At 48.0% G+C, this 26,107-nt stretch overlaps 1 protein-coding gene across 1 annotated transcript; it reads left to right on the top strand.

Annotated features, from left to right (window-relative positions):
* Window positions 1-42: 42 nt before the first annotated feature.
* On the top strand, window positions 43-15,252 carry LOC119955252 (transmembrane protein 213-like). Its single transcript, XM_038781288.1, has 3 exons — window positions 43-810; window positions 918-995; window positions 14,268-15,252. The coding sequence occupies exons 1-3, from the start codon at window positions 726-728 to the stop codon at window positions 14,450-14,452; spliced, it is 348 nt and encodes a 115-aa protein (XP_038637216.1). The 5' UTR covers window positions 43-725; the 3' UTR covers window positions 14,453-15,252.
* Window positions 15,253-26,107: the final 10,855 nt, after the last annotated feature.

The raw sequence follows: 26,107 nt of genomic DNA on the forward strand, positions 1-26,107 counted from the left end.
AATCACATTCCAAAGGTCTGGGAATAAAGTGCGGTACTTAAGAGTGCTGCACTTTCAAGATTCTAGTACTCTGATGACGTGTTCCTGCCCTCTTCAGTGGACAAGAACAAAAATCCCACTGCAATTCAGAGAATAGCACAGGGGTTCTCCCCAGTGTCCTAGACCAATGCATAACCCTCAGACAACATCAGTAAAAAGGGTTTGCCCAGTTATTACTGTATTGCAGTTTATAGGAACCTGCTGTGAGCATATTGGCTGAGCGTTCTCTCCATTGCAATAGCGACAACTGGCAAAAAGTACTTTGTTCGCTGTAACAGACATTGGGCATTTTGAGATGCAAGTTTCTTTTTAAACTGATAACTAAAATAATGGCGGTCTAGGTGGAGGCAATGTGTGGTACTAAAGAAATAAAGCAGAGCATGGAAGGAGAATAAAAAGCTAGCCAGAAAGTTCTTTCAATGGTCTCTGTTAATCACCTTAACTCATTCCCCAATTGTGAAATCTCTGACGACATTACTGTTTCGCTTGACTGCAATCAATTGCACTTTTCCAGTTAGTGCTAAATAGGGAAAGGTTACTTTGACAGAATGGGGGTGTGGTTAAACTTCAGGTTGAACGTTAAGTTTTTTTCCACTGAGGCTTTTAAGGAGGCATTGTTGAGCATATAGCAAGGCAAAGGATTGACTCGAGAAAGACAGTAGCTGACTTGTCGCCTCTGCTAAATCATGGATCTCAAATCTGTGAGCTGCTGCATTCCTATCGCTGTTTGTTTGGTTCTGGTCGGTGTAGACTGGGCTTCTGCTACAGTTGGTAAGTGCTTAGATGCTGTTAAACTGAAAGGCTTCCTAATGTCGTTTTGTCAACAGCTTCTAATACATTTTGAAGAAACTGAAAGAGTACTGTTTTCTTCTTTTCAGAACAAGTGGCAACGTCACTCGACAGCAACGTCACATTAACAGAGTCCAGGAAACACAGCGCGGATCAATGTGAACAATGTGAGTAGGACTGGGCCACAATGCAACACAAGTTTGAACAAAAAATGTTGACCAAAACAATTCCTGCACACATTAACAGGAACAAATTTGTAAACTTGTTCACCATGAACAGATTTCGAATTTCGAGGCAATTACAACCCCTTTCTCCTGCACACAGCACCTCACCTGGTGAAGCAAATTGGCCAATTTGCATTTAAAAATCTATGCTGGAGTATGCCAAATGACTAATGCTCTGAAATATCAGTCGGCGTGTTAGCACATCCTAAAGGATTATGTAAAGGCAAGGACTATAACTGTATCTCAATTATTGATCCTATATAGCTTGACAGATATTACTTGACAAGCTGGTCTTGGAGTACAGTTATGTCAATTCAAAGTTGTTTCGGGACGTACACTGTTGCATATGTGGCATAGTAACTTGGAAGTTAGAAATAAGGACTTGGATTTATACAGGGACCTTTCATAACTTCATGGTGTTATAAAATCCCTCAATGGCTAATTAACTGCTTCTGATGTGTATTAGCTGTTGTAATATAGGAAATGCAACTGATAATTTGCCACAATAGAGTCCCACAAAGTGATAATGGCCAGATAATGTATTTGAGTGATGTTGGTTGAGGTGCAGAATATAGGCTTGAGGGGCTGAATGGTTTACTCCTGTCCTTATGAAACCATTAAACAATTTTTAAAATGTTTATGAATCCAATAGGAGCAATTTTTACTTTGGCAGAGGTGGGCAGCTGGCAGAAACAACTCAGCTGAGGTCAGTGGGAAGGGATATCAGACAGGGTGTATAACTGGTGGCTGATCTTGCAGGGTGTACATGAGACGGTCAATGCAACAGCAAAATTGTAAAGAAACATCATGACGTTTTCCTGTTCCATTAACTGCATCTTAAAATAGAGCATACATCTCATGTTAGGTTGACCTTTCATACATTACTCCACTGGGTAATAGAATGTTGTTTAAAGGCCAGTTACAGCAAAGTACCTGTCAAAGTATTGATTCAGCATTGGACGGTGCTAAATCAATACAGGTCTTTTTTTTACAAAGTCACAAATATGACTTTTTTAAAAATGGGCATGGCAACTTTTAAATATCCTAATTTTAAATTGATTATTGGAAATGTTAACATTTGTCACCAAGAGTGAAATAATGTTCCAGCCACTCCTATAACATTATGTTCTTGGCATGTTTTATATCTGCTGGTAATACGAGCCTCTTGGTATCTAGAGGTGTTTATCTGGTAGAATGGATGGCATGGCAGTAGTATTAACTGGTTCGAATATCTTTGGCAGCAAGGTTTCATCCTGAAGTAATTGTACAGACATTGTTATAGCACGAATTGCAGACACGCGAGTCTCTCTTGGTTAGCTGCATTCCTGGTGTAACCAAGCTAGGAACGAACGGCACCAAACACTGCAGTCCTGTCACATTTTATTTTACAATGTTCCTTAGGACGTTTTGTGAAGTAAAAGGCTCGATTTAAATATAAGTTGTGGTTGCGATTGGCACGCGAGTGCGAGTTTTCGTCATGCAAGAGAACAGACACGCCCCCTGCTTTTGCTCCCAGGTCCATTGGTTTAAATAGTAGCTAAGTACGTTTAGAATGACCAGCTCCTAACTCAGCTGGCTTCTATTTGGTGGGAAGAGTGGTGTGTTGTTGTGGGGGTGGGGGGTTAATCGGAATGAGGTAGGGTTAACTACAGATTTTGTTAACCTCGAGGTCAGTTGTTGTACCTGGTTACAAAATTACCTCCTGATGCAGACTTAACCAACTTGGAAGTTAGTTTAACCTGCTCAAAACATCCTTCTATCCCTTTCTCGCTCATGAATAAGCCTACACTCCTAAAAGCCACAGTGCATCTCTGCAATGCAAAGTGACTGGAGCAATCATTCTGCAACTGATTTTGCTCGGAAATCATAAAATCATAGAATTTACGTGCAGGAGGCCATTCGGCCCATCGAGTCTGCACTAGCCCTCGGAAAGAGCACCCTACTTAAGCTCACAGCTCCACCCGATCCCCGTAACCCCACCTAACCGTTGGACAGTAAGGGACAATTTAGCATGGCCAATTCACCTAACCTGCACATCTTTGGACTGTGGGAGGAAACCAGAAAAAACCACCCAGACACAGGGAGGAAGTGCAAACACCACACAGTCACCCAAGACCAGAATTGAACCCGGGACCCTGGAGATGTGAGGCAGCAGTGCCCATCACTGTGCCACCGTGCCGCCCATTGAAGAATTGCACATAAGGGGGAGAGCAGACTCATGATTTTTTGATGTTTGATGGTGGCCTTGATGCAGGAAGTAGAGAGGTGAAGAGTCGTGCTCTGTCCACAGGGGGCCAGGAGGCCCTCCACACAAACTCTCAGAAGGAAGTGGGGAGCTATCCGGAGGCAATAAGACATGATTGTGGTCAAAAATAAGAGTTGAGTATCTAGATGCAATGCTGCAAGAAGCTCAGTGAGCTAGTGATTGATCAAGATCAGTGGATGCATCTTCAAATGCCATGTCCCACCAACAGTATCACCAGCCTCAGACCCCTCATCAATGCAACTTATACTTAACCTTCATAGCTCCACCTCTCCCTCAGACACTTAACGCTGCTGCAAGTCTCACATCTATACCTTGCTGTCTGCACATACTGCAAGCTATGATAGCCACATTCACCAACATATTTCCTTCTCTCTTGCAAGGCAAAGTGATCTAGAATGCGAGACTGGCGTAGCTCCTTACTCCATGGGGGAGATCCATGCCATCATTTAGAATCATAGAATTTACAGTGCAGAAGGAGGCCATTCGGCCCATCAAGTCTGCACCAGCTCTTGGAAAGAGCACCCTACCCAAGCCCACACCCCCACCCTATCCCCATAACCCAGTAACCCCACCCAAAACTAAGGGCAATTTTGAACATTCAGGGCAATTTAGCATGGCCAATTCACCTAATCTGCACATCTTTGGACTGTGGGAGGAAACCGGAGCACCCGGAGGAAACCCACGCACACACAGGGAGAACGTGCAGACTCCGCACAGACAGTGACCCAAGCCGGGAATCGAACCTGGGACCCTGCAACTGTGAAGCAATTGTGCTAACTACTATGCTGCCCTGAACAGCCATTGCTGAGGCCAAGGCAGGGACTAGGCTGAAACAATAAAAAAAACAGCATAATGATTTCTAATTCTCCTTCTCACATCACACTTCCTCTTCATACCATAATCTCTTCTGATTTAGAAATGGTAGACGGTCTTAAGCATGCACCCTTCTTGCTTTCCCCCTTCCTTCAGCATAACCCTACCCTTGTGCCTTTCTACATTCAGATATCCGAGATACACCACCTGGCCAGGCAATGGAGGAAGAGCAAACAACGATCTCATTGCCACAAGATCAGATCATTATGCAGCATGCACTTTACGTAGCATAGAAATGGGATGTGCATGTAGTGAGAACACGGGTATGAGTAGCCTGCTATAGGGCAGGGACCAAGGGTAGGTGCCTGGTCACTGGACACCAAGGCATACGTTTTCTGCTGCAGAATACTTTGATGAGCACTTTGATGGACAAGCTACAGAAGAAGCTGATGGGGACTCATAAGGAAATGCTTGGTGCACTGATAGGCCTACAAGAAAGTCTACTTGCAATGTCAAAGAGCGTGGAGGAGTTTGACATCAACTTTGCACAGTTTTGTGCAGATCTTGGAGCCCTTTTCAGCATGAGAGTGGTGGCTAACGTCTCAACTTTCATTGTAGCACAAGCAGAAGCCACCCAATGTCTAGATGTTGGAGTGTCAGCCCAGACTTGTTTAATGCAAGGTCACTTTGCTGCAATGGAAGTTTTCACTGCTGCCACTGCAGATACCTGCGTTGAAAGGGGACAGCAGTTCAGCAATCTGTCCTCCAGCAGAATACGAGCACCATCTGAACATTAGGTTATGAATCATGAATTTATTGCTGAACCTCAGCATTGCTGCTCTCACCAGCAGCACTCTGCCAGTGCTCTTGCTGCTGTCTCTTGGCCAGCCAACCTGTGCTATGACAAGATGGTGCAGTCTGAGGGCAACAGGTGGAAGCTGAAACTGAGCCTTCTCAGGCAAGAGCAGCCCAAGGCTTTCCTCCCAGGCCATCTAAAATTTCCTCCAACGGGATAGCACCACGCAGCACTTGGTCAGACAAAAATGTTGGGAATGTAGTTGCAAAGGGAATGCACAGGGTGATTAGCTTATATTTGTATTGACTATGGCACGTTCTGATTTCTAAACTGAGTTTGGAATTTCCAGTTTGTGTCGGATTTTGTTTATTCATTATGGGAAAACGGATGGTGTGATTGTGACAAAGGGAAGAGAAAGGGCAGAATTCTCCATTTTTTTGTCTAAATGCAGGGAGAGGCAGTTCTAGTGGTTCAGTTCCTGCTGGCTGGAATGGTGTGAACTCACAGCCAATTCCATGCTTGCTGCCTAATTAATTATGTACAGGCAAATATCACTGAGTCACCTGGCGGGCTGGAAGCAGTTTGCCTGCCTGCCTTCAACTGGGGTGTTTGAAGGTTCCAGCACCATATCTAAACACCAGTCCAACACGTGCGCCTCACTCTCTCCAGCCCATCTGTCTCCAGGAGACTGTTGACGATGTCTGGAAGTCAGAACCAAAAGAAGAAGGCAGTGCCACAGCACAGCACACAGCAATCATGTGGAAAACCCCTCCGGGGTGTAGTGCAGAGAGCCACAGGAGCGGTCCAGACATCAGAAGCGCATCTTCAGAAGCCTGATGGTCTGCTCTATGAGGGAGCGGGTGGAGCTGTGATCCCTCCTCAGCACAAGTTTGAGGGCAATGCAGTTGAGTCAACAGCCAGTGTTTAAGTGGTTAGCCCTTATCTCCCAGCAACAATCCATGCAGAATTCTCAGCCCCTCAAATCCCAGGATGGAAGAGTCTCAGCAACTCCCAGGGTACCATGGGGATACATGCAGGATGTGCTTGTGATGGTCACACGCCAGTTTTACGTTGAGGGAATGGGCACACTTGTGATAAGAAACATTTGGGGCTCATACCATGGAGCCTGTATAACCACATGGCTGAAGTCTATTGCACCCTCCACTCTTGGGAAGCCCGAGATGCTGTGAAGCCGATCCACAATGGGCAGGATTTACATCGCAATGTCCTGCAGGATTGCGTGGGGAGTGGGGTCTCCTGGCTTTCATCGCCAATCTGCACCGTGGCGACAGGCGCACCGTGGTCATTGGCTCACGCCCTCTGAGAAATGCAGCATTGAACCCTGGATCCATTAGTCCTTGTGCCTTTGTTCTGAAATTAAATATCAACGACAAAAATAGCTGAAGGGTGCAGAAAGGGAAGCATTGATTGAGACACCTATTGGACATGTGGGCTCCACAACTTTGGGTGTCTTGTTTGCATTGTGCCTGATGTAGTTTAGCCCTGAAGTCACACACACACACATACAGATGAGCAACATTCTATTCCACAGATGTGACATCTGAAGCCCCTGCGGAAAAGGGGGTGGGGGTTGGAGTTGTGAATGTAATTATTAAAGCAAAGTAGTTCTGTGCTCCATTCTTGAAAGTGGCGTGCCAGTGACCTTCCATTTGCACCCAGTAAATGAGGGGAATCCATTGGCCACTGATGAATGGCACTCACTAAAATGACCCTGCCAAGGTTTTCTCTTCCATTTATCTTCCTGCTGTGCCTTCATGATGGCGTGTGGTTGTGCAGTATACATTAGGCCTCCATGAAACCAAACACTTGAGGGTACTGTTGACTGCTGAAAACGTCATCTAAAGTGGTTCCAGCAGAAGCATTGTTTCACTGCTAACATAGACTCTCATATTTTTGTGGCACTGGATCTTCCATACTATGCATTATTAGCCAGCCCTTAACTAGTCATTAACTTGTCTTTGGCTTGGCACATTAAGAGTAAATGGTACAGCACACTGTCACAGGATAAAGGCATCATGATTACTGCCAGGATTCTGAGGGAAGGAGTCCCTTTCAGTCATGCTGTTTTGCTGCATCTGAAAAACAACATCCCCTACACACATGGACACTATCCCACATCACCCCAAGTGAGGACACTCTGTTATGGGGTCGCTGAGGCCCCCCAATCTTCAGGCCATCTCATACATTCTTTCGCTCCCCCCCAAAACCTCTGGAGACCTTTTCATACCTGCCCTTCCCCTCCCCCTTCCCCCACTCTTACCTCCCCATCTCTCCTTTCATAGGCATCGCTCCCCTCAGGCCCTGACCCATGACAGTGCCACCCTGGAACCCAGGCACCCATACACTGTCATCCTGGCAGTGCTCCTTCCAGCTTGGCAGTGCCACTCTGGGACCTTGGAAGTGGTAGGGTGGTAACGCAAAGGTGCCAGAATGCCACCCTGCCCGGTCCCTGACCACCCAGGGGCCTGGGAGACCCTCCAGATGCTTGCAGGGATTCGCGGCAGGCGATACAATGCTGTTAAATTGCACCAACAGTCAGGTGTCTGGCTAGACAGCAATGTGCGATGTTGCAAATCCCTCCAGCTACCACCTGGAACAAGTCCAAAATGAAAAGTTCATGGCCACAGTGACCTTTACAGCAGCCATCAGCACACCAGCCCATGTCCTGCTCAGAGGTTGTTGTTGTGGCTATAGCAGATTTCAGTGAGGAGATCCTTAGTGAAGCGAAGATGTCTCTGACGCAGTTAGAAGAATTTGTTCCTGAACATACTGGGTGGATATGACCTCCTGCTGAGAGCCCTTTTACCACTCCTTCTTTGAACAGCTTGTCCTGCTGTGTACCCTCTGTTCATTCTGCCAAACATGCTGTATTCCAAGGGAAATGCCAATATGATAACCATGTTTAGGAGCAACTGATTTGTGTCGAAATCTCAGTCGAGAACAAGTCCTTCAGCCACTTTGTTTAAACTTTAGCAACATGAAACAACTATGAAAAGCAAACAATTGTAGAATTGTACTAACAGTAAGGAGAAATCTTTGACAAAGGATTATCAATCTGAAATGTCAACCCTATTTCTCACTCTGCAGATACTGCCAAACCTGATGAGAATTTCCTTCATTTTGTCTTTCTCTGTTAATAAAACTTACAGAAACTTTGATTTTATAAATTGATGCTGGAAGTAATGCTAAACCTATGTAAAACATTAGTTTCCTGGCCAGACACCAAGTTGGAATATCATGTTCCGTTCTGGGGTGTACAGAAGACATTTACCATAGAATTCATAGAAATCCTGCTGTGCGAAAGGAGGCCATTTGGACCATTGAGACCGCACCGACCCTCCGAAAAAGAACTATACCTAGGCCCACTCCCCTCCCTTATCCCCATAACCCCGTGAATTGATCATGGCCGATCCACTCAACCTGCCCTTCTTTGAACACTAAGGGGCAATTTAGCATGGCCTATCCACCTAACCTATACATCTTTGGACTGTGGGAGGAAACAGGAGCACCCGGAGGAAACCCACGCAGAACAGGGCGAACGTGCAAATTCCATTCAGTCACCCAAAGCTGGAATCGAACCCCGGACCTTGCTGCTGTGAGGCAGCTGTGCTAACCACTGTGGCAGTAAAATGATTCCAAAGAGTGATATCAGTTATGTATAGAAATGCGAGAAGCTGGCGTTGTTCTCCTTAGAGTAGAGACGGCTAAGAAATTTGATAAAAATTTGTAAAATCTTAAAGTTTTAGTTAGAGTAAATAAAGAGAAATTGTTTCCATGACTGAAATGTCAATTGCCAAGGAGTCCATATTTCGTAAAAAATATTTTTATTTGTTTTTTAACATTTTTATACATAAAAGCAAAACAACAAGAACAACAGAACCCTCCAACTCTACCAACCAACACCCCAAACACTCAAAGAATGGCCCTCCATCCCAAACCCCCGCCATTTAACATCCCCTCGCAGCTGAAGGTAACCAACTCTTTAAAGTATAGAAAAAGCAGACCCCAATCTCTTGTGGAACCCTTCCATCGTCCCCCTCAAGGTAAACTTGACCTTGTCCCAATACAGCCACACTGAGACACTGGGCGGAAAGGCTGACCTCCAACCCAACAGGACCTGACTGTGAGCAATCAGCAAGGCGAAGCTAAAATGTCTGCCCTCACTCCCATCTGCAGCTCTGGCAAGTCCGACACCCAGGGGACCAAATATGGCACCAGGGGACTGGGCTCCAAATCCAAGTGCAAGATCACTGGTGTGGTGCTGAAAAACGACCCTCCAAATTTCTCCAACTTTGGGCAGGACCAGAAGTATGTACATGTTTGACCGGGCCTCTCCCACACTGCTTGTAAGTGTGCTCCAACCCCATCAAACAACCAGCCCATCCTCGATCCCGTCACATGTGCCCTGTGCACCACCATTAATTATACTAACCCCAGCCTCGCACACAAAGTTGAGGCATTCATCCTCCGAGGCAACACCTCACACCACAACCTCTTCTCCAATGCCGCACCCAGATCCTCCTCCCACTTGACCTTAACCTCCTTCAGCAGCGCCATATCCTCTTCCAAAATTTTCCCATAAATCACAAAGGTGACCCCCCCCCCCCCCCCCCCCCCCCCCCGCCAACCCCATCACCGACAACAATCCGTCCAACAAGGGGAGGGATGTGTCACCGGAAACGTGGGGAAACCCTTCCTTACAACACCTGCATATACCGAATGGCCTCTGCCATTGGAATCTCAAACTTCTCAGTCAACTCTTCCAAACTCGCAAACCGCCCTTCTAAAAATAAGTCCTTCATTTCCTCACGCCTCGCTCCTCCCATCTCTGGAACTTAGCATCCCGTCTCGCCAGCTCAAACACATGATGCTCTCGAGCTGACCCCACCCCCAAATTAAAATGCTGCTAGAACTGCTTCCATATCTTCAGCGTGTTTGCCATCACTGGACTACTCGAGTGTTTCCCTGGAGCAAATGACAGCAGCGCCCGAAACCCACAAAGAGCCCACCTCCATCCTCCCCAACACCACTTCCAGCTCCCTACCCCACTCCCGCCCCTTCTCAACGCTCATCGCCCAATAGTAATACATCAGATTCGGAAGAGCCAAACCCCCCCCCCCATCTTCCAAATCCTCGCCACCTTACCGGCCCATACAAATGATAAAATCAACAGTTCCATCCCCATAAAAATGCCTTCAGCAAAAAGACCGGTAAGCACTGGAATAAAAATGATAACCCCTGCAAATCTTTGCCGCCTGCACCCAGCCTGCCATTGATAGAAGGAGTTTGTTCCACCTCAACAAATCTGCCTTGACCCCATCCACCGGGCTCGTAAAATTCAATTTACCGAGCCGGGCCCAATCCCGAGCCACCTGCATCCCCAGGCACCTGAAGTGAGTAGTTGCCACACGAAACGGCAATCCCCCCAAACCAGCTCCCACCCCCCCACCCGAGAGGAAATGAAAAAGCACTCGCTCTTCGCCAAATTCAATTTCTATCCCGAAAAAAATCCCAAATCTCCTGAGCAGCCCCATTGTATCCCCCATCGTGTGACTCGAGTTAGAAATATACAACAGAAGGTCGTCAGCATACAGGGCCACCTTATGCTCCACCTCTCCTGCCCCTCACTATCCTCCTCCACTTATCCAAGCACCTCAGTGCAATGGCCAAGGGCACACAAAAGGGGGTGGGGGGGACATTGGACACCCCTATCTCCGTTCCCTGAGGCTGAAAATATCCCGAGTTCACCTCATTTGTACAAACAATCGCCTTCAGTTCCTTATATAGCAGTTTGACCCACACCACAAACTTAGGTCCAATTCCAAACCGCTCCAACTCTGCAAACAAATAACTTCACTCGATTCGCTCAAATGCCTTTTCCCCATCCAACGCCAGCACCACCTCCAGCTCCACCCCTTCTGATGGGGAGAGCACCATGTTTAACAAGCACCCCACATTCGAGGACAACTGCCTAACCTTTACAAACCCCGTCTGATCTTTCCCAATCACCTGTGGAAGGTACTCCTTCAATCTAAGTGCCAACACTATGGAAAGAATCTTGGCATCCAGTTTAATAGGGATATTGTCCAATACTACCCACACTCCACCAGGTCCTCATCCTTTTTTAACAACAGTGAAATAGGTGCCTGTCCCATCGTCTCCAGGAATGCCCCCTTAGCCACCGCATCCTCACACATCTCCACCAAAAACATCTTACAGAATTCCACTGGGAACCCATCCGGCCCCGGCGTTTTACCCATTTGCATCTTCCCTATCGCTGTCTGAAACTTCTCAATCCTCACTGGCTCCTCAATCCCCACCCTCTCCTCCTCTCCTACTTTAGGACACTCCAGCCCCGACACTCCATCCCCTCCAAGAATTCCCTCATATCCAATTGATCCCCTGGAGGCTCCGACCTATACAACCTCTTCTAAAACTCTTCAAATGCCCTGTTCACCAGCTCCGACGCCACCACCAGCCCCCTTACCCCATCCCGGACCTGAACAATCTCTCATGAGATCGCCTGCTGGCAGAGCTCTCCCGCCAGCAAACGACTGGCATTCTCTCCGTACCTGAACACCACACCCTTCACCCGCCTCAACTGACGTCCCGCTTTTCTTGTAGACAAAAGGTGAAACTGCGTCGACAGTTCCTTTCTACTGACCAAAACCTCCGGAACGGCATCATCTACATACTTCCCCTCAACATTCCAGACGTCATCTCCCAGCCGCTGCCACTCCTCTCTTGCCTGCCTCGCCAGCTGCACCTCATATGAGATGATCTCGCTCCTTACCACCACCTTCAGCATCTCCCAAACCACCGACAGCGAGACCTCCACATTCTTATTAAACCCACATAATCATCAATCACCTTTACCATCCTCACACAAAGCCTTGGATCTGCAAGCAGCCCCACATCCAACCTCCACCCCGGTCTCTGTGCCAGCCTCCTCCCCAGGACCACATCCACCAAATGCAGAGCATGATCCGAAATGACTATCGCTGAGTATTTGGCTTTCCTCACACCCGACAACGACTTTCCCATTATAAAGCAGTCAATCCTCAAGTATACATTATGCACTGGCGAAAGAAAGGAATACTCTCTTCCCTCTGGATGGAAGAACCATCACAGGTTCACTCCGCCTACCTCCTTCATAAATGCTGCCAACACGTCAACCCCCTCGCTAAGGGGTCAACGGGCAGGGCTTACATCGATCCATCTTTGGATGCAAAACTGTATTTAAACCCCACCTAAAATTTACTGATGCGTGTCCAGACTTGGTATGGCCGCCGCCATTCTCTTCATAAACACTACATCATCCCATTTCAGGGCATATACGCTCACCAACACCACCAACCTCCCGTCTAAAGCACCCGCTACTGTAATGCTATCTGTCCCCTGATACGCCACCACCTTCTCCATCGGAAACCTAACTCTCTTATCCACTAGTACCCGATGCCACAGGCCTTATTATCAAATCCCGAGTGGAACACCCGATTCACCCAACCCTTCCAAAGCCTAACCTGGTCCTTCACCCTCCAATGGGTCTCCTGCGACATCACCACATTGGCTCTGAAGCTCTTCAAATGCGGGAAGACTCTCGTCTGCTTCAGTCCACCCAACCCCTGCACGTTCCATGTTACCATTCGGACTGAGGGCCTCTCACACCCCTCCCCCTCCTATTAGCAATGACCACGACCCCGAACCTCAAATTACTGTTATAAAGCCCTGCCCTCGCCCTGTTAAAGGTCGGCCACCATTTTACCAGCTACACCGTGACATCCTTGTATATATGAATACCACTGCCTTTCATCTCACCTGCCGAATCTGCTTCGCCTACCTGAAGACCACCTTCATCATTTGATAGCAGTGAAAACAGACTACCACAGCTCTTGGTCGATCATTCGCCTTTGGCTGGAGCGATCGATGGGCCCTATCTAGTTCAAAGAGGGAGGTGTTCTCCTCCTCTCCCAACAATTTGGTGAACATCTCGGAAAAGTACTCGGTTGGTCTCCGGCCCTCCAGCCCCTGAGGCAGTCCCACAATCCGAAGATTCTGCCGCCATGACCTGCTCTCCAGGTCCTCTCTGGCTCTCAGCCCTTTGTTACTTTCCTCCACCTCCCGCAGTTCCTCTCCCATCGAGGTGAACTAGTCGCTATGCCGCGACAATGCCTCCTCCACCCTCTTCAACACCTTTCCTTGCTCCTGCACTGCCATCGACATCCTTCCCAGAGCCTCCTTTATTGGGGCCAACTTATTGTCCACTAACTGTTTGAGCGTTCCCATCATCTTCTTCCCATGTCCCTCAAACTTCACCGCCATCACCTCGGCCAGCATGGTCCACCATAATGGGCGCAGCCCCACCCGGTGAGCTTGCCCATGCCATCTTTCCTCCCATAGAACCCCGCACAAAACCCAAGCTCTCAAGAGGACTAGCGCTCGATCCTTTTTATGGGTTTTCGTTTCTTCCGTTGGGTTTTCAACATCCTATAATTACCACAACTTTACTGGAGACAATTCATTTAAAATTTCCCCCCAAAACTGTGAAATGGGCCAAAAATCGAAAGCTCTAGTGGGAGCCACCCTACGTGTGACCTCCACCTACATGTCACCACCGGAAGGGCTCAGAGGCACTTTAACTTGTTTGGCAAAATAACCAAATGTAGCCATGAGGAAAACAGCAAGTGATTAGGTTTTGGAATATGATACCTGATAGGGAGGTGGAAACAGATTGAAGAGTAGCCTTCAAAAGGGATGTGGAGAAATACCTGAAACAATAATTGCCAGGAAATGGGGAAATAATAACTGGATTTCTCTTCGAAAGTTGGGGAGTGGGGCTGACCGACTACAGGGCGATTGGACAGATTGCTGGTTGTGGGGAACCGGGGGCATATCATAGGGGGATTTAACAGATTACAGCGACACTGGACAGATTGCGGATGTTGAACAAGAGACTGGGCTGGGCTCTTCTGGGTTTACCAATGCAGCCGGAGTGAAGCACTGCCACTTTTCAAGGCTGGCAAGTAGTGCTGTAAAGAAACTTACCTGTTCTATTCGGTCCTTCACCCCTCCCTTCAGCTGCTAGGTTTCCCAAGGTGTTAAAAGTAAATCTCAATTCAAAATGGAAGCGCATATATCCTCCTTAAAAAAAAAATTGAGGACATTAAAATATCTTAAAGATAATCTCGAGAGCAGATTTGTGACTATGGTGACATAGGTCCATTGAAACCAGAAGTTACTGCGTCGTGGATCAGTTTCCCAAATTTTAATTTTTAAAAGGGAATTCTTTTAATTAAAAAGAGCTTTTATCCCTTTACAGATTACCGGAATGGTCAGGATATTTGCGCCATAGCAAAGGCGTGTTGCCAGCTTGGGGTGGATGAATACGGCTGGATTGCTGCTGCTGTGGGCTGGAGTCTCTGGTTCCTCACCATCATCCTTATTTGCGTCAATAAAGTAGGAAAACTGAGGCCTGAGGAGTCAGAAAAATACCCTGCACCCTGAAACACGGGAAGCAAAGCCAACCACAAAATTGGAAAGGACCAAAGGGGGGAAAGAGAGTGGCGACCAGCTCTCATCCAATCAGGATGCACGGACAACGTTTCAAATCTGGTTTGCGTTCTTTGGCACGCTGGCTTTTCTGTGGATTTATATTGCCATCGGCACACCGCAGCAAACAAATGGGATGAAACCGAAGCAAGAATCTCTTTCAGAAATGGAATTAACACCAGCTGTTAGACGATTGAACTGGGCTGAGAAGAACTCAGTCAAGCATTTTCAAAAATTAAATATTTTCTTATCAATGTAAATATGTCTTATACCCCAGAACAGAATACAAAGGGAAACTGATCACCTGATACCAAATTCCTTTCTCTGTAATCTTTTTCGTAGCTATTTTAACATACTTTTCCTGTCAGTCCACTGTGCTTAATACTCATTCTCCTTCCTACCGTCACCACTATGCTAAAATCAAGATTGTTACTCAGATTCCTTACATCCCTGTGATCTTTTCTTCCTCTTGTGGGTTTTTAAAAACTGAAGTTTGTCTTTAAATTCTTGACTTACCTTGTCTTTTCTTCCACTCTTTCCAATTTTGGTGACACGTTTGGGTCTGATCCTTCACCCAGGTCTCCCTTCAAACGAGTAAGGGTCTTATTACAATAATTGCTCACTTCAACTCAACCAGGCGACAATCAGGTTTGACCTAAGATCCAATATGTTCGAGGCATAGGGTTTACTAAATAATGTTAGCTCCAATTTTGCTATAAAATGTAATATCTTTCATTAAAAATATCTAATACTTTGGACTTGAAATTTATTGCTGAAATAGTAAAAGAAAATCATTTCTAATAATTATCATTTGATTGATGCATGCAATAGGCCTACATCAAAGGTGCTTCACTCATTTGAGGAATCAATATTAGGGTTACTTTGATGCTTCCAACAGCTGCTTCATTCATCTATCCTTGTTCCCAAAGACCATCATACAAATCGCTATAAAGTCTACCAGACAGAGGAATGGGTTTAAGGGAACAAACGGACTTTTCTCATCCGTGACATTTTCTTACCTTACACGCCACAGGATCTGTATGATTTAAGCTTGGTAATAAAATGCATGAACCTGTTGAACAAGTTTTTTGCATTCAAATGGTGCTATTATACCTCAAATAGTCAAAGTTTTTTTCCCAGGGTGGAAGAGTCAAATACTAGGGCACATAGGTTCAAGGTGCAAGGGGCAAAGTTTAGAGATGTGAGAGGGAGGTTTTTTTTTTTTACACAGAGGGTAGTGGGTGGCTGGAACTCGCTACCAGAGGATGTGGTGGAAGCAGGGACGATAGTGACATTTAAGGGGCATCTTGACAAATACATGAATAGGGTGGGAATAGAGGGATACGGACCCTGGAAGTGCAGAAGGTTTTAGGTTAGACGGGCAGCATGGTCAGCACAGGCTGAGGGCCAAAGGGCCTGTTCCTGTGCTGTATTTTTCTTTGCTCTTTGTAAATAACCAATTAAGAACAACACTGCCTTACAGTAACTGGTAGCCACAGAACGCTGAGTTATACTGCATGCTCTGTCACAAACATCTGGAAGTCTTACAAGCTTTATTTAACAGCCAAACATTGATCAAATTTGTATCATTAATAAAAGCTCAACAGTCCTGTCAGGTGATGAACCAGTTTGAACTACATACTCCTAGTACAGTATGAGGTTACTTTTCTTAATCACTTTAGAATCATAGAATCTACAGTGCAGAAGGAAGCCATTTGGCCCATCGAGTCTACACCGGCCCCTGAAAGAGCACCCGATACAAGCCCATGCCTCCACCCTATCCCTGTAGCCCAGTAACCTCACCGAACCTTTGGGCATGAAGGGGCAATTTTAGCATGACCAACCCACCTAACCTGCACATCTTTGGACTGTGGGAGGAAACCGGAGCACCCGGAGGAAACCCACGCAGACACAGGGAAAACGTGCAGCCTCCGCACAGATCGTGACCCAAGCCAGGAATCGAACCTGGGACCCTGGAGCTGTGAGGCAGCGGTGCTAACCACTGTGTTACCATGCCACTTTACATGTGCAGAAACCACTGCTGTAAACAATTTACATTAATAATATGGACCTTGGAATCAAAAACATTGAGCTGGATTCTCAGCCGGCCGATTGCGGAATCACGAACCGTGATCGGGCAGAGAATACGGCATTTGCTGAAAATCGAGGTGAGCCCCATGCGCTCAGCAGAATGTCATGCTCCGGTGCCTCGCTAGCAGCGTGAATGTGTTCCATGCCCTGCGCCGCCGTGGGCATGCAAATAGTACAGTAAAAACAGTCGGCATCAGATTAATGGGCCAAACTCGGTAGCTCCGGCTTCCCGTGATGCTCCGCCTCCACCAGACGGACGTGACAATGGTGAGGTTCACTTGTGGTATTTAAAAATGGACATTGGGTGCCGTGTCTGCCGAGGGACTGAGAGGAGGTAAGGAAGGTTTTCAAAGGCGCAACAGTAGAACATAGAAAATACAGCACAGAACAGGCCCTTCAGCCCACGATGTTGTCCCGAACGTTTGTCCTAGAATACGAACAAATTAATCTACACCCCATCATTCTACCGTAATCCATGTACCTATCCAGTAGCCGCTTGAAGGTCAGTAATGTTTCCGACTCAACTACTTCCACAGGCAGTGCATTCCATGCCCCCACTACTCTCTGGGTAATAAACCTACACATCCCCCCTATATCTTCCACCATTCGCCTTAAATTTATGTTCCCTTGTAATGGTTTGTTCTACCTGGGGAAAAAGTCTCTGATTGTCTACTCTATCTATTCCCGTGATCATCTTATAAACCTCTATCAAGTCTCCCTCATCCTTCTCCATTCTAATGAGAAAAGGCCTAGCACCCTCAACCTTTCCTCGTAAGACCTACTCTCCATTCCAGGCAACATCCTGGTAAATCTCCTCTGCACCTTTTCCAAAGCTTCCATATCCTTTCTAAAATGTGGTGACCAGAACTGCACACAGTACTCCAAATGTGGCCGTACCAAGGTTTTGTACAGCTGCATCATCACCTTACGGCTCTTAAATTCAATTCCTCTGCTAACGAACGCTAGCACACCATAGGCCTTCTGAACAGCTCTATCCACTTGAGTGGCAACTTTCAAAGATCTATGAACATAGACCCCAAGATCTGCTTCTCCACATTGCCAATAACCCTACCGTTAACCCTAGACTGCCAGTTGTGCCACTGGCTGGGGAGGCATCTGCCAGGGCCGGGTGGGTGGAGGCTTGAGGTGTTCTGTCAGGACCAGAGTGGCTGAGGAAACTGCTATTGGCTGATAATGCCTATCTGGAGGCCACAGACCGATGTGGAGAACCGCTAGAACAATGCCCATGCACCGTCATTGGGAGCGGCATCGGTGTCTTCAAGATACGCTTCAGATACCTGGACCACTCTGGGGGGCCCTCCAATAAAGCCCTGGGAGGGTGTCCCACATCCCGGTGACCTGCTGCATCCTCCATAACATTACACTGCAGAGGGGCGCAGATTTGGCTAGGATGAGGCCCGGCTAGGCATGGAGACTGCATGGTGTGCACATTGAGGCCGTCATGCATGGGACAACGCGATTGCCTCCAGGTTTACCAACTAATGGGCCTGGCCAGCATCAGCTGAACCGTCCCTTTCCACCACAACAAACCCCCCATCTCCCCTACTCCTCCACTCATGCTTCCCCTTGCGCTCCATTCCCCCCAGCCCAGCACCCCCACCCCTCTTGGAGCCTCCCACCAGCTGCACCCTGGGTTGGCAGTATCAGCGGATCTGGTCCATGGTGCTGTCAGTCCTGGCACCTCAATTTTCCTTGAAAAAGTTGATGAACGGATTCCATCTCTGGGCAAACCCATCAACTGACCCTCTTAAGGCGAACCTAATTTTCTTCAACCTTAGGAACTCCACCAGGTCGCTCACTCTCACCCCGGCTTTGATGGTGTCATGTGAGAGTACCTTTAAGAAATGGGTGTTTACTACTGGTGATGTCCGAGAGTGGGTGGAGCTAGGCTGTCTGTCAGCTTTTTTACTTTCATTTTAGGCTGTTTGCTGCAGGGTGTGTTTTAGTTCCTTTTCAGAGCTGGATAGCTGCAGTCACAGCCAGAAGGGGTATTAATCTCTCTCTCTGTACTCTAAAGACTGTAAATCAATCCTTTGGTGATTTAAAACTAAAAACTGCTCTCAGTAGTGACTTTAACCTGATGTGCTTCTGTTAAACATTTCGTTTTTTATGTCTTATGGATGTTAAAAGGACAGCTTGAGGATTACTTAGTGTATTCTTTGGGGGTTGTATTGGAATTAATGGTTGCTAAGATGTTCACTGTATGTTTTAAAAAGGTTAACTTGAGTTCATATATTTCTATTTCTGCTTTACCACACCTGTAGAGTGGGTCGTGTGCTCCCCATACCACAATCTCTTAAAAGTTGTGGGTCAGGTGAACTCCATGACACACTTTGGGGTTCTCTAAACCCTGGCCCATAACAGTGGCTCAGAGTCATTCCACTCCAGCAAAATCCATCTCTTGGCTACCAGGGAGGCAAAGGCCAAAATGTCAGCCTTTCTCACCCCCTGGATTCCCAGATCTTCCGACACACCAAATATTGCCAGAACCTCATCCTATAGCCCCGGAGGCAGCAGATCAGGCAAGGACGTCACTGCTACCTCACATAGTCCCGCACCTGTAGTATCAGAACCTGGTCCCACTGGGCAGCTCATAATCCTCCTCCAATTTCTCGAAATTCAAAAAGTTGCCCCCACAGACAGGTCCCCATCGCCAGGCCCGAAACCCCGTATCCGACCTCCTCCCCCCACCCCGATGCAAATCTATGATTACTGCAAATCAGTGTCCACATTGAGACACCCTCCAACCTCCTGTGCTGCTGCCACTGTCCCTACACCCTCAGGCCGCTACCATCACCGGGCTGTGGAGTACTTGGCTGACGAGAACGCCAGAGGCGCCTTCGACAACGTACCACTGTACCCCAAACACGTACCACTGCAAAAGGCTCCCTACATCTGCTCCCGTCCCGACCCCTCCCCTACTACCCACCTCCTTACCATAACAATATTCACTGCCCAATAATAATTCACTACGTTTGACAAGACCAGCCTGCCCCGGCCGCACCCCGTTCTAACAGCAACTCGGGAATTTCCCCGCCAACTCAAACTCAGGACATCAAAGCATTACCTTTCAGAAAGAATGATTTTGGGATGAAGATCGGGAGCTTCTGAAAAACAAAAGCCTCAAGAGCACTGTCATTTTCACTGTCTGCACCCACCCCTCATCTGTCCCACCAACCACGCCAGATTCAATGTGTGTAGTTGTTGCCATCCCCGTGCCACCTGGGTGCCCAGATACCTGAAGCTCACCCTCACCACCTTAAATGGCAGCTCATCCAACCTCCTCTCCTGCCCCTGGCCTCGATCAGGAAGACTTCACTCTTTCACTCTGTTTAGCTTATTTCCGGGAAACCGGCCAAACTCTTCTAGAATATTCATAATTCCCCCAATGCCACCTAGTGGGTCCGAGATATAAAGCAACAGGTCGTCCACATATAGCGAGACCCTGTGCTCAATAGCAACCCCCTCCCCCGCACAATCCCCTTTGATGCTCTTTGATCAATTCTTTGATGCTCTAAGTGCCATTGCCAGTGGCTCTGTTGCCAAGGCAAAAAGCAACGGGGAGAGTGGGCACCCTTGTCCCACGGTGTATTCTGAAGTATCACCCGATCCGTATGTCCGTTCGCCACCGGCGCCCTATGCAACAATCTGACCTAGTCCCCAAACCCCTGCCCGAACCCAAACTGTCCTAACACTTCAAATACTTCCACTCCACCCGATAGAATGCCTCCTCTGCATCCATCACAACCGCCACCTCCGCATCCTGTCCCTCTGGGGGCACCATTATCACATTAAGTAATCTGACCTTCGCTGACACATGCCTCCCCTTTAAAAACCCTTCTGACATTCCCCTATCGCCACCCGGCACATAGTCATCAATTCACAAGGCCAAGATCTTTGCCAGCAATTTGGCGTCCACATTTAGCACCAATATCTGGTGATAGGACCCACATTGCACCGGGTCTTTATCCTCCTTTAATATTAGGGATATGGAAGCCTGCGATAATGTAGGAGGGAGTTCCCCCTTATCCCTCGCCTCATTATATTCTCGTACCAGTAGGGCCTAAGATTCCCAGAAAACGTCTTATAAAATTCTACAGGGAACCCATCCGGGCCCGGGGCCTTCCCTGCCTGCATCCCCCCCATGCCCTCCACCAGTCCAATGGGGGTCCCCAGCCACTCCACCAGGTTCTCCTCCACCTTGGGGAACTCCAGCCTGTCCAGGAATCGCCACTCCTCATAAACCCCATTCACCCCCACCTGGTCCAGCACTGCTCTTCCCCTCCCATCCTTCACCCTTCCTATCTCCCTTGCCGCCTCCTGCTTCCTGATTGGTGGGCCAGCATCCTACCTGCCTTCTCCCCGCACTCATACAATGCCCCTCTGGCCCTCCGCAACTTCCCCACTGCCTTCCCAGTGGACGCCAACCTGAACTCCATCTGAAGCTTCTGATCTCCTTCAACAATCCCGCCTCTGGGGTCTCAGAGTATCTCCTATCCACCTGCAGGATCACGTCCCCCAGCCTTGTCATCTCTGCTCGCTCTGCCTTTGTGCCCGATATGGGGCAGAACGGTAGCATTGTGGATAGCACAATTGCTTCACAGCTCCAGAGTCCCAGGTTCGATTCCGGCTTGGGTCACTGTCTGTGCGGAGTCTGCACATCCTCCCCGTGTGTGCGTGGGTTTCCTCCCGGTGCTCCGGTTTCCTCCCACTGTCCAAAGATGTGCAGGTTAGGTGGATTGGCCATGATAAATTGCCCTTAGTGTCCAAAATTGCCCTTAGTGTTGGGTGGGGTTACTGGGTTATGGGGATAGGGTGGAGATGTTGACCTTGGGTAGGGTGCTCTTTCCAGGAGCCGACTCGATGGGCCGAATGGCCACCTTCTGCACTGTAAATTCTATGATAATGAACTCCCCCTGACCACTGCCTTGAGCACCTTCTATAGCATGGCGCTGGAAACCTCACCCATGTCATTCAACTCTACAAACCCTCGAATGGTGGTCCTCTTCCACTCGCACATCTCCTTATCTGCTAACAACCCCACATCTAGCCTCCACTGCGGGTGCTGCCCCACACCCCCCTGCCCCTCCCCCACCAGTCAAACCTGTGCGGCCCGTGGTCTGAGACTGTAATCACCGAATACGCCGAGTCGACTACCCCCACCAGCAGCATCTTGTTTACCACAAAATAATCGATCCGCAAATACATCCTGTACACATGGGAGAAGTATGAGAACTCCTTCACCCTGGGCTTCCCAAACCTCCACGGATCCGCCCCCCATGCATGCGTTCCACGAACCCCTTCAGCTCCGTCGCCACCGCCGACATCCTCTCCAACTCGAGCTTGACCGGTCCAAACCTGGTTCAATGACTGTGTTAAAGTCCCTCCCCCCATAATCAATCAGTGCGAGTCCAAGTCCGGGATCTTCTCCAGCACCTGCCTCATGAACTCAACATCGTCTCAGTTTGGGGCATAGACATCCACCAAGACCACGGGCAAACCCTCCAGCTTCCCAATCACCAAAACTCCCTCCCAAATCTGCCACACACTTCCCCACCTCAAGTGCCACCCGCTTGTTTATCAGCACCCCCCCCCCCCCCGTATCTTCATATCTAATCCTGAATGAAAGACTTGCCCCATCCACCCTTTCCGCCATGTCCGCCTTCAAACTCAAGTGCGCGAACACACGTGGCTGTTTGACTGGCCCATTCAACCCTCCATGTGACCAACCTGGTCAGGCAGCACCCCTCCCCTCCCGATCAACCATATCCCTTCTTGGGCCAGTCCCTAGCCCATGTCACCACTTCCTTTCTTGCTGCGCTGCAGCAATCACACCTGTGTCAGCGACCCCGCTCTTCCCCCTCCCCTAAATAAAACAACAATCCCATCCCCCACTGCTACACTAATCACCTGACCACCCCCCACTGCGCTCCTATTAGCTAGCCAACCCAGCTAGCCTGGCAGCCCCCACCCATGGCGTCTAAACCTTACACACCCCACTGATTCCACTCCCCACCCTGCTCGCACACCTCCAGAGCTCAAACAACTAATGGAATAAGAATAAAAAAAGGTGCACTTACCCTCCACGTTCCCCAAATATCCCACCACAGATCCCAACAAAACAGCTCAAAGGAGAGAAGTTCTCTCATAAACAACAAATAAAAGGCAATAAAAAAAGAAAAGGCAGAAGAACGAACATGTCCTCACATTTCCTCCACGTAGAACATAGAGTGCAGATGGAGTCCATTCGGCCCATCGAGTCTGCACCAACCCACTAGCCCTCATATCTACCCTATCCCCGTAACCCAATAACCCCTCCTAACCTTTTTGGTCACTAAGGGCAATTCATCATGGCCAATCCATCTGACCTGCACGTCTTTGGACTGTGGGAGGAAAGCGGAGCACCTGGACACACAGAGAACGTGCAGACTAGGCACAGACAGTGATCCAGCAGAGAATTGAACCTGGGACCCTGGCGCTGTGAAGCCACTCTACTATCCACGTGCTGCTCTAATGTCCTCCCTCTCCTGCCATTATCTCTTAGAAACTCCACTGCCTTTGATAAGCAGAGTGCACACATTGGCAATGACTGGAATGAGTGAAGCTAGCCCCTTCAATTGTGGGAGACACCCTCATTCCATACGAGAAACAGGCATGACTGATGATGGGACCCCACCAATGTATTGGAAGCCTTGCGCAAAGCACATTGTAAGGGCCATTCATGTTGATTCCCTTATTTCGCATTTCTTTTACTTTGTGTTTATCATTTTTATCCGTGGATGCTTACTGGATATATATCTTGAAGTGGGGCAGAGGAAATGGGGAACTCAAAGTTACCAAAGACTGTGCTAAGCTTCTGAACAGCAGAATGCAGGCATTTTGGCACCCGAGAGATCGGTGGGACTTGGTTCGATTGGAGGACTTGAGGACAATGAATCACCTGGCAACAGGAAGTAATTGGGTCCTATATGAATGGGATGATTTTCAGGGAGCCAGGGAAAGGACAGTCAGATCCTGGATGCCCAGAGGAAAGAAGCTATTATCATAGAATTATCATAAAATTTACAGTGCAGGAGGAGGCCATTCAGCCCATCGAGTCTGCACTGGCTCTTGGAAAGAGCACCCTACCCAAGCCCACACCTCCACCCTATCCCCATTACCCAGTAATCCCACCCAACACTAAGGGCAATTTATCATGGCCAATCCACCTAACCTGCACATCTTTGGACTGTGGGAGGAAACCGGAGCACCCGAAGGAAACCCACGCGCACATGGGGAGAACGTGCAGACTCCGCACAGACAGTGACCCAAGCCGGAATCGAACCTGGGACCCGTGAAGCAATTGTGCTAACCACAATGCTACCGTGCTGCCCCTTTCGCTCCTGTATTCTCCAGAAAAGCTGCGGTGTTTCTGAAACTACGGAGAGCCAAATTAATCTACAGTGAAAGCCATTACAGGCTGAAAGCAGAAACCTAGAATTGAAAGCCTAGATTGAAGGAAGGGAGGGACAACCATCAAAAACAAAGACTATTAGCCATTTATTTTACACCCCTCTGTGTTTGTTAGTACATCTTGTGTGTATGTTTGTAGAAGATAGGGACAAGTTAAAGTGGGAGGTTAGGAATTAGATAACAGTTAGCTAGTTCTATTTGCTGCATATTTCATTACAGTTGTTATTAATAAAATTAATTGTTTCAATTTACAATGTGTCAATGTGGGATCAAATAACAAAGGGAGGAAAAGATCAAGTTCTGGTAACCGGAGTTTCAACAGATAGGGAGGAAGATAAAAAGTATGTCAGAGTAGGAAATCTCTGGATTACTTCCAGTTCCATAAGCTAGTGAATATAGGAATACTAGAATAAAACATAAATGTGTGGCTGAAGAAATGGTGCAGGGAAGAGAATTCAGGTTCCTGGGGTCTAGTTTTGTGACAAGAGGCAGCTATTCAAAATGAATAGGTAGCATCTCATCAGAGCTGGGCCCAATGTCCTCAAGTGGAGGTTGATTAATGATGTGGGGAGGATTTAAACTAGTTCCAGATAAAGCGCTTTCTTAACTTACACAGATAAACTCACATTCAGCGGCAGAAGAGATCATGCACCACCATTATTTAAAGGGTTCAACTACTCTCATTGGCACTTGCTGAGTTTGTGTAAGTGTTTATACTTCTATTTAAACTGCTAAAGTCTACAAGGACGTCTTGTGCTCGGTCCCTTGTACTTTATGATGAACTCACCAAACACTTTGATCTGTCCAAACCAAGATCCTGTTATTGTGTCTCGTGCGGTGGGGTGGCAATCTGATACACAGCACGCTATCATGGAGTCTTGCTACTCCTCTCAAAGATATACATGACCAATTACATCTACGTCTTATTACCATCTCAATCTTGTTCTGAAGATGGCCGGATGTTCCTCTCTTTATAGCCAGGTCTCAGGTCACATGACCATGGTCTGGAGACCGCACGGTGTGTCTGTACCGCCACCTGTTGGTTGGAGGTCTCACACCATCCAACTATGAAATAGCCCATAGGCACATCACCACTGGGTGGTTCGCAGGACCCCACACACAGCGCCCACACCTGTCCTCCACTCTCTCAAAGAACCTACTCATCCAGGCCAGTTATGTGCTCCCTGTGGACCACCTTAAACTGTATCAGGCTGAGCCTGGTACACAACAAGGATGCGTTAACTTTCCTCAGGGCCTCCTCCCATAACCCGGCCTCCAACTCCCCACCCAGCTCTTCTTCCCACTTTCTGTTCATCTCCCCTATTGGGGCTCCCTCCCACTCCATCAGTTCCTTATAGATCCCTGAAATCTTCCCCTCTCCTACTCCTGTTCTCGGCACCACCTTATCCTGTAGCCCCCGGTGTCTACTTCCTGACCATCGCAATATTCGCCGCCCAGTGGTAATTAATGAAATTCGGAAGAGCCAGCACTATCCCCTCCTTCCTCCCCACCACCCTTCCCCAGCTTCAGCAGCACCTTTTTCACCCTCAGAGTCTTGCCCGCCCAAACAAATCCCGATATCTCTGCATTCACTTTTTTGAAGAACACCTTGGGGATAAAATTTAGAAGGCTTGAAAAAACAAACAAAAACGTCGGGAGGACTGTCATTTTAACTGTCTGAACTCACCCTGCCAATGACAACGGGAGTGCATACTGGGGCTGGTTTAGCACACTGGGCTAAATCGCTGGCTTCTAAAACAGACCAAGGCAGGCCAGCAGCACGGTTCAATTCCTGTACCAGCCTCCCCAAACAGGCGCCGGAATGTGGCGACTAGGGGCTTTTCACAGTAACTTCATTGAAGCCTACTCGTGACAATAAGCGATTTTCATTTGATTTTCATTTCATCCCACCTCCGAATGTTCACCCCCATCTGATCGACCAACTGACCCAAATTCAGCTTATGCAGCTGCTCCCACTCCTGCGCCACCTGCATACCCAAATACCGAAAGCTCCCTCCCACAACCTTGAATAGCATCTCACCAAAT

Source organism: Scyliorhinus canicula, chromosome 20 (assembly GCF_902713615.1).
Source record: "Scyliorhinus canicula chromosome 20, sScyCan1.1, whole genome shotgun sequence".
In the NCBI taxonomy this organism is placed as follows: domain Eukaryota; kingdom Metazoa; phylum Chordata; class Chondrichthyes; order Carcharhiniformes; family Scyliorhinidae; genus Scyliorhinus; species Scyliorhinus canicula.

What these genes read in the sequence shown, in the direction of transcription:
- LOC119955252 (XM_038781288.1), top strand. Translation starts at nt 726, where the DNA reads ATGGATCTCAAATCTGTGAGCTGCTGCATTCCTATCGCTGTTTGTTTG. An exon ending in CTGGGCTTCTGCTACAGTTG is followed by an intron (nt 811 to 917) that starts GTAAGTGCTTAG and finishes TCTTCTTTTCAG; the next exon opens with AACAAGTGGCAACGTCACTC. An exon ending in CGCGGATCAATGTGAACAAT is followed by an intron (nt 996 to 14,267) that starts GTGAGTAGGACT and finishes ATCCCTTTACAG; the next exon opens with ATTACCGGAATGGTCAGGAT.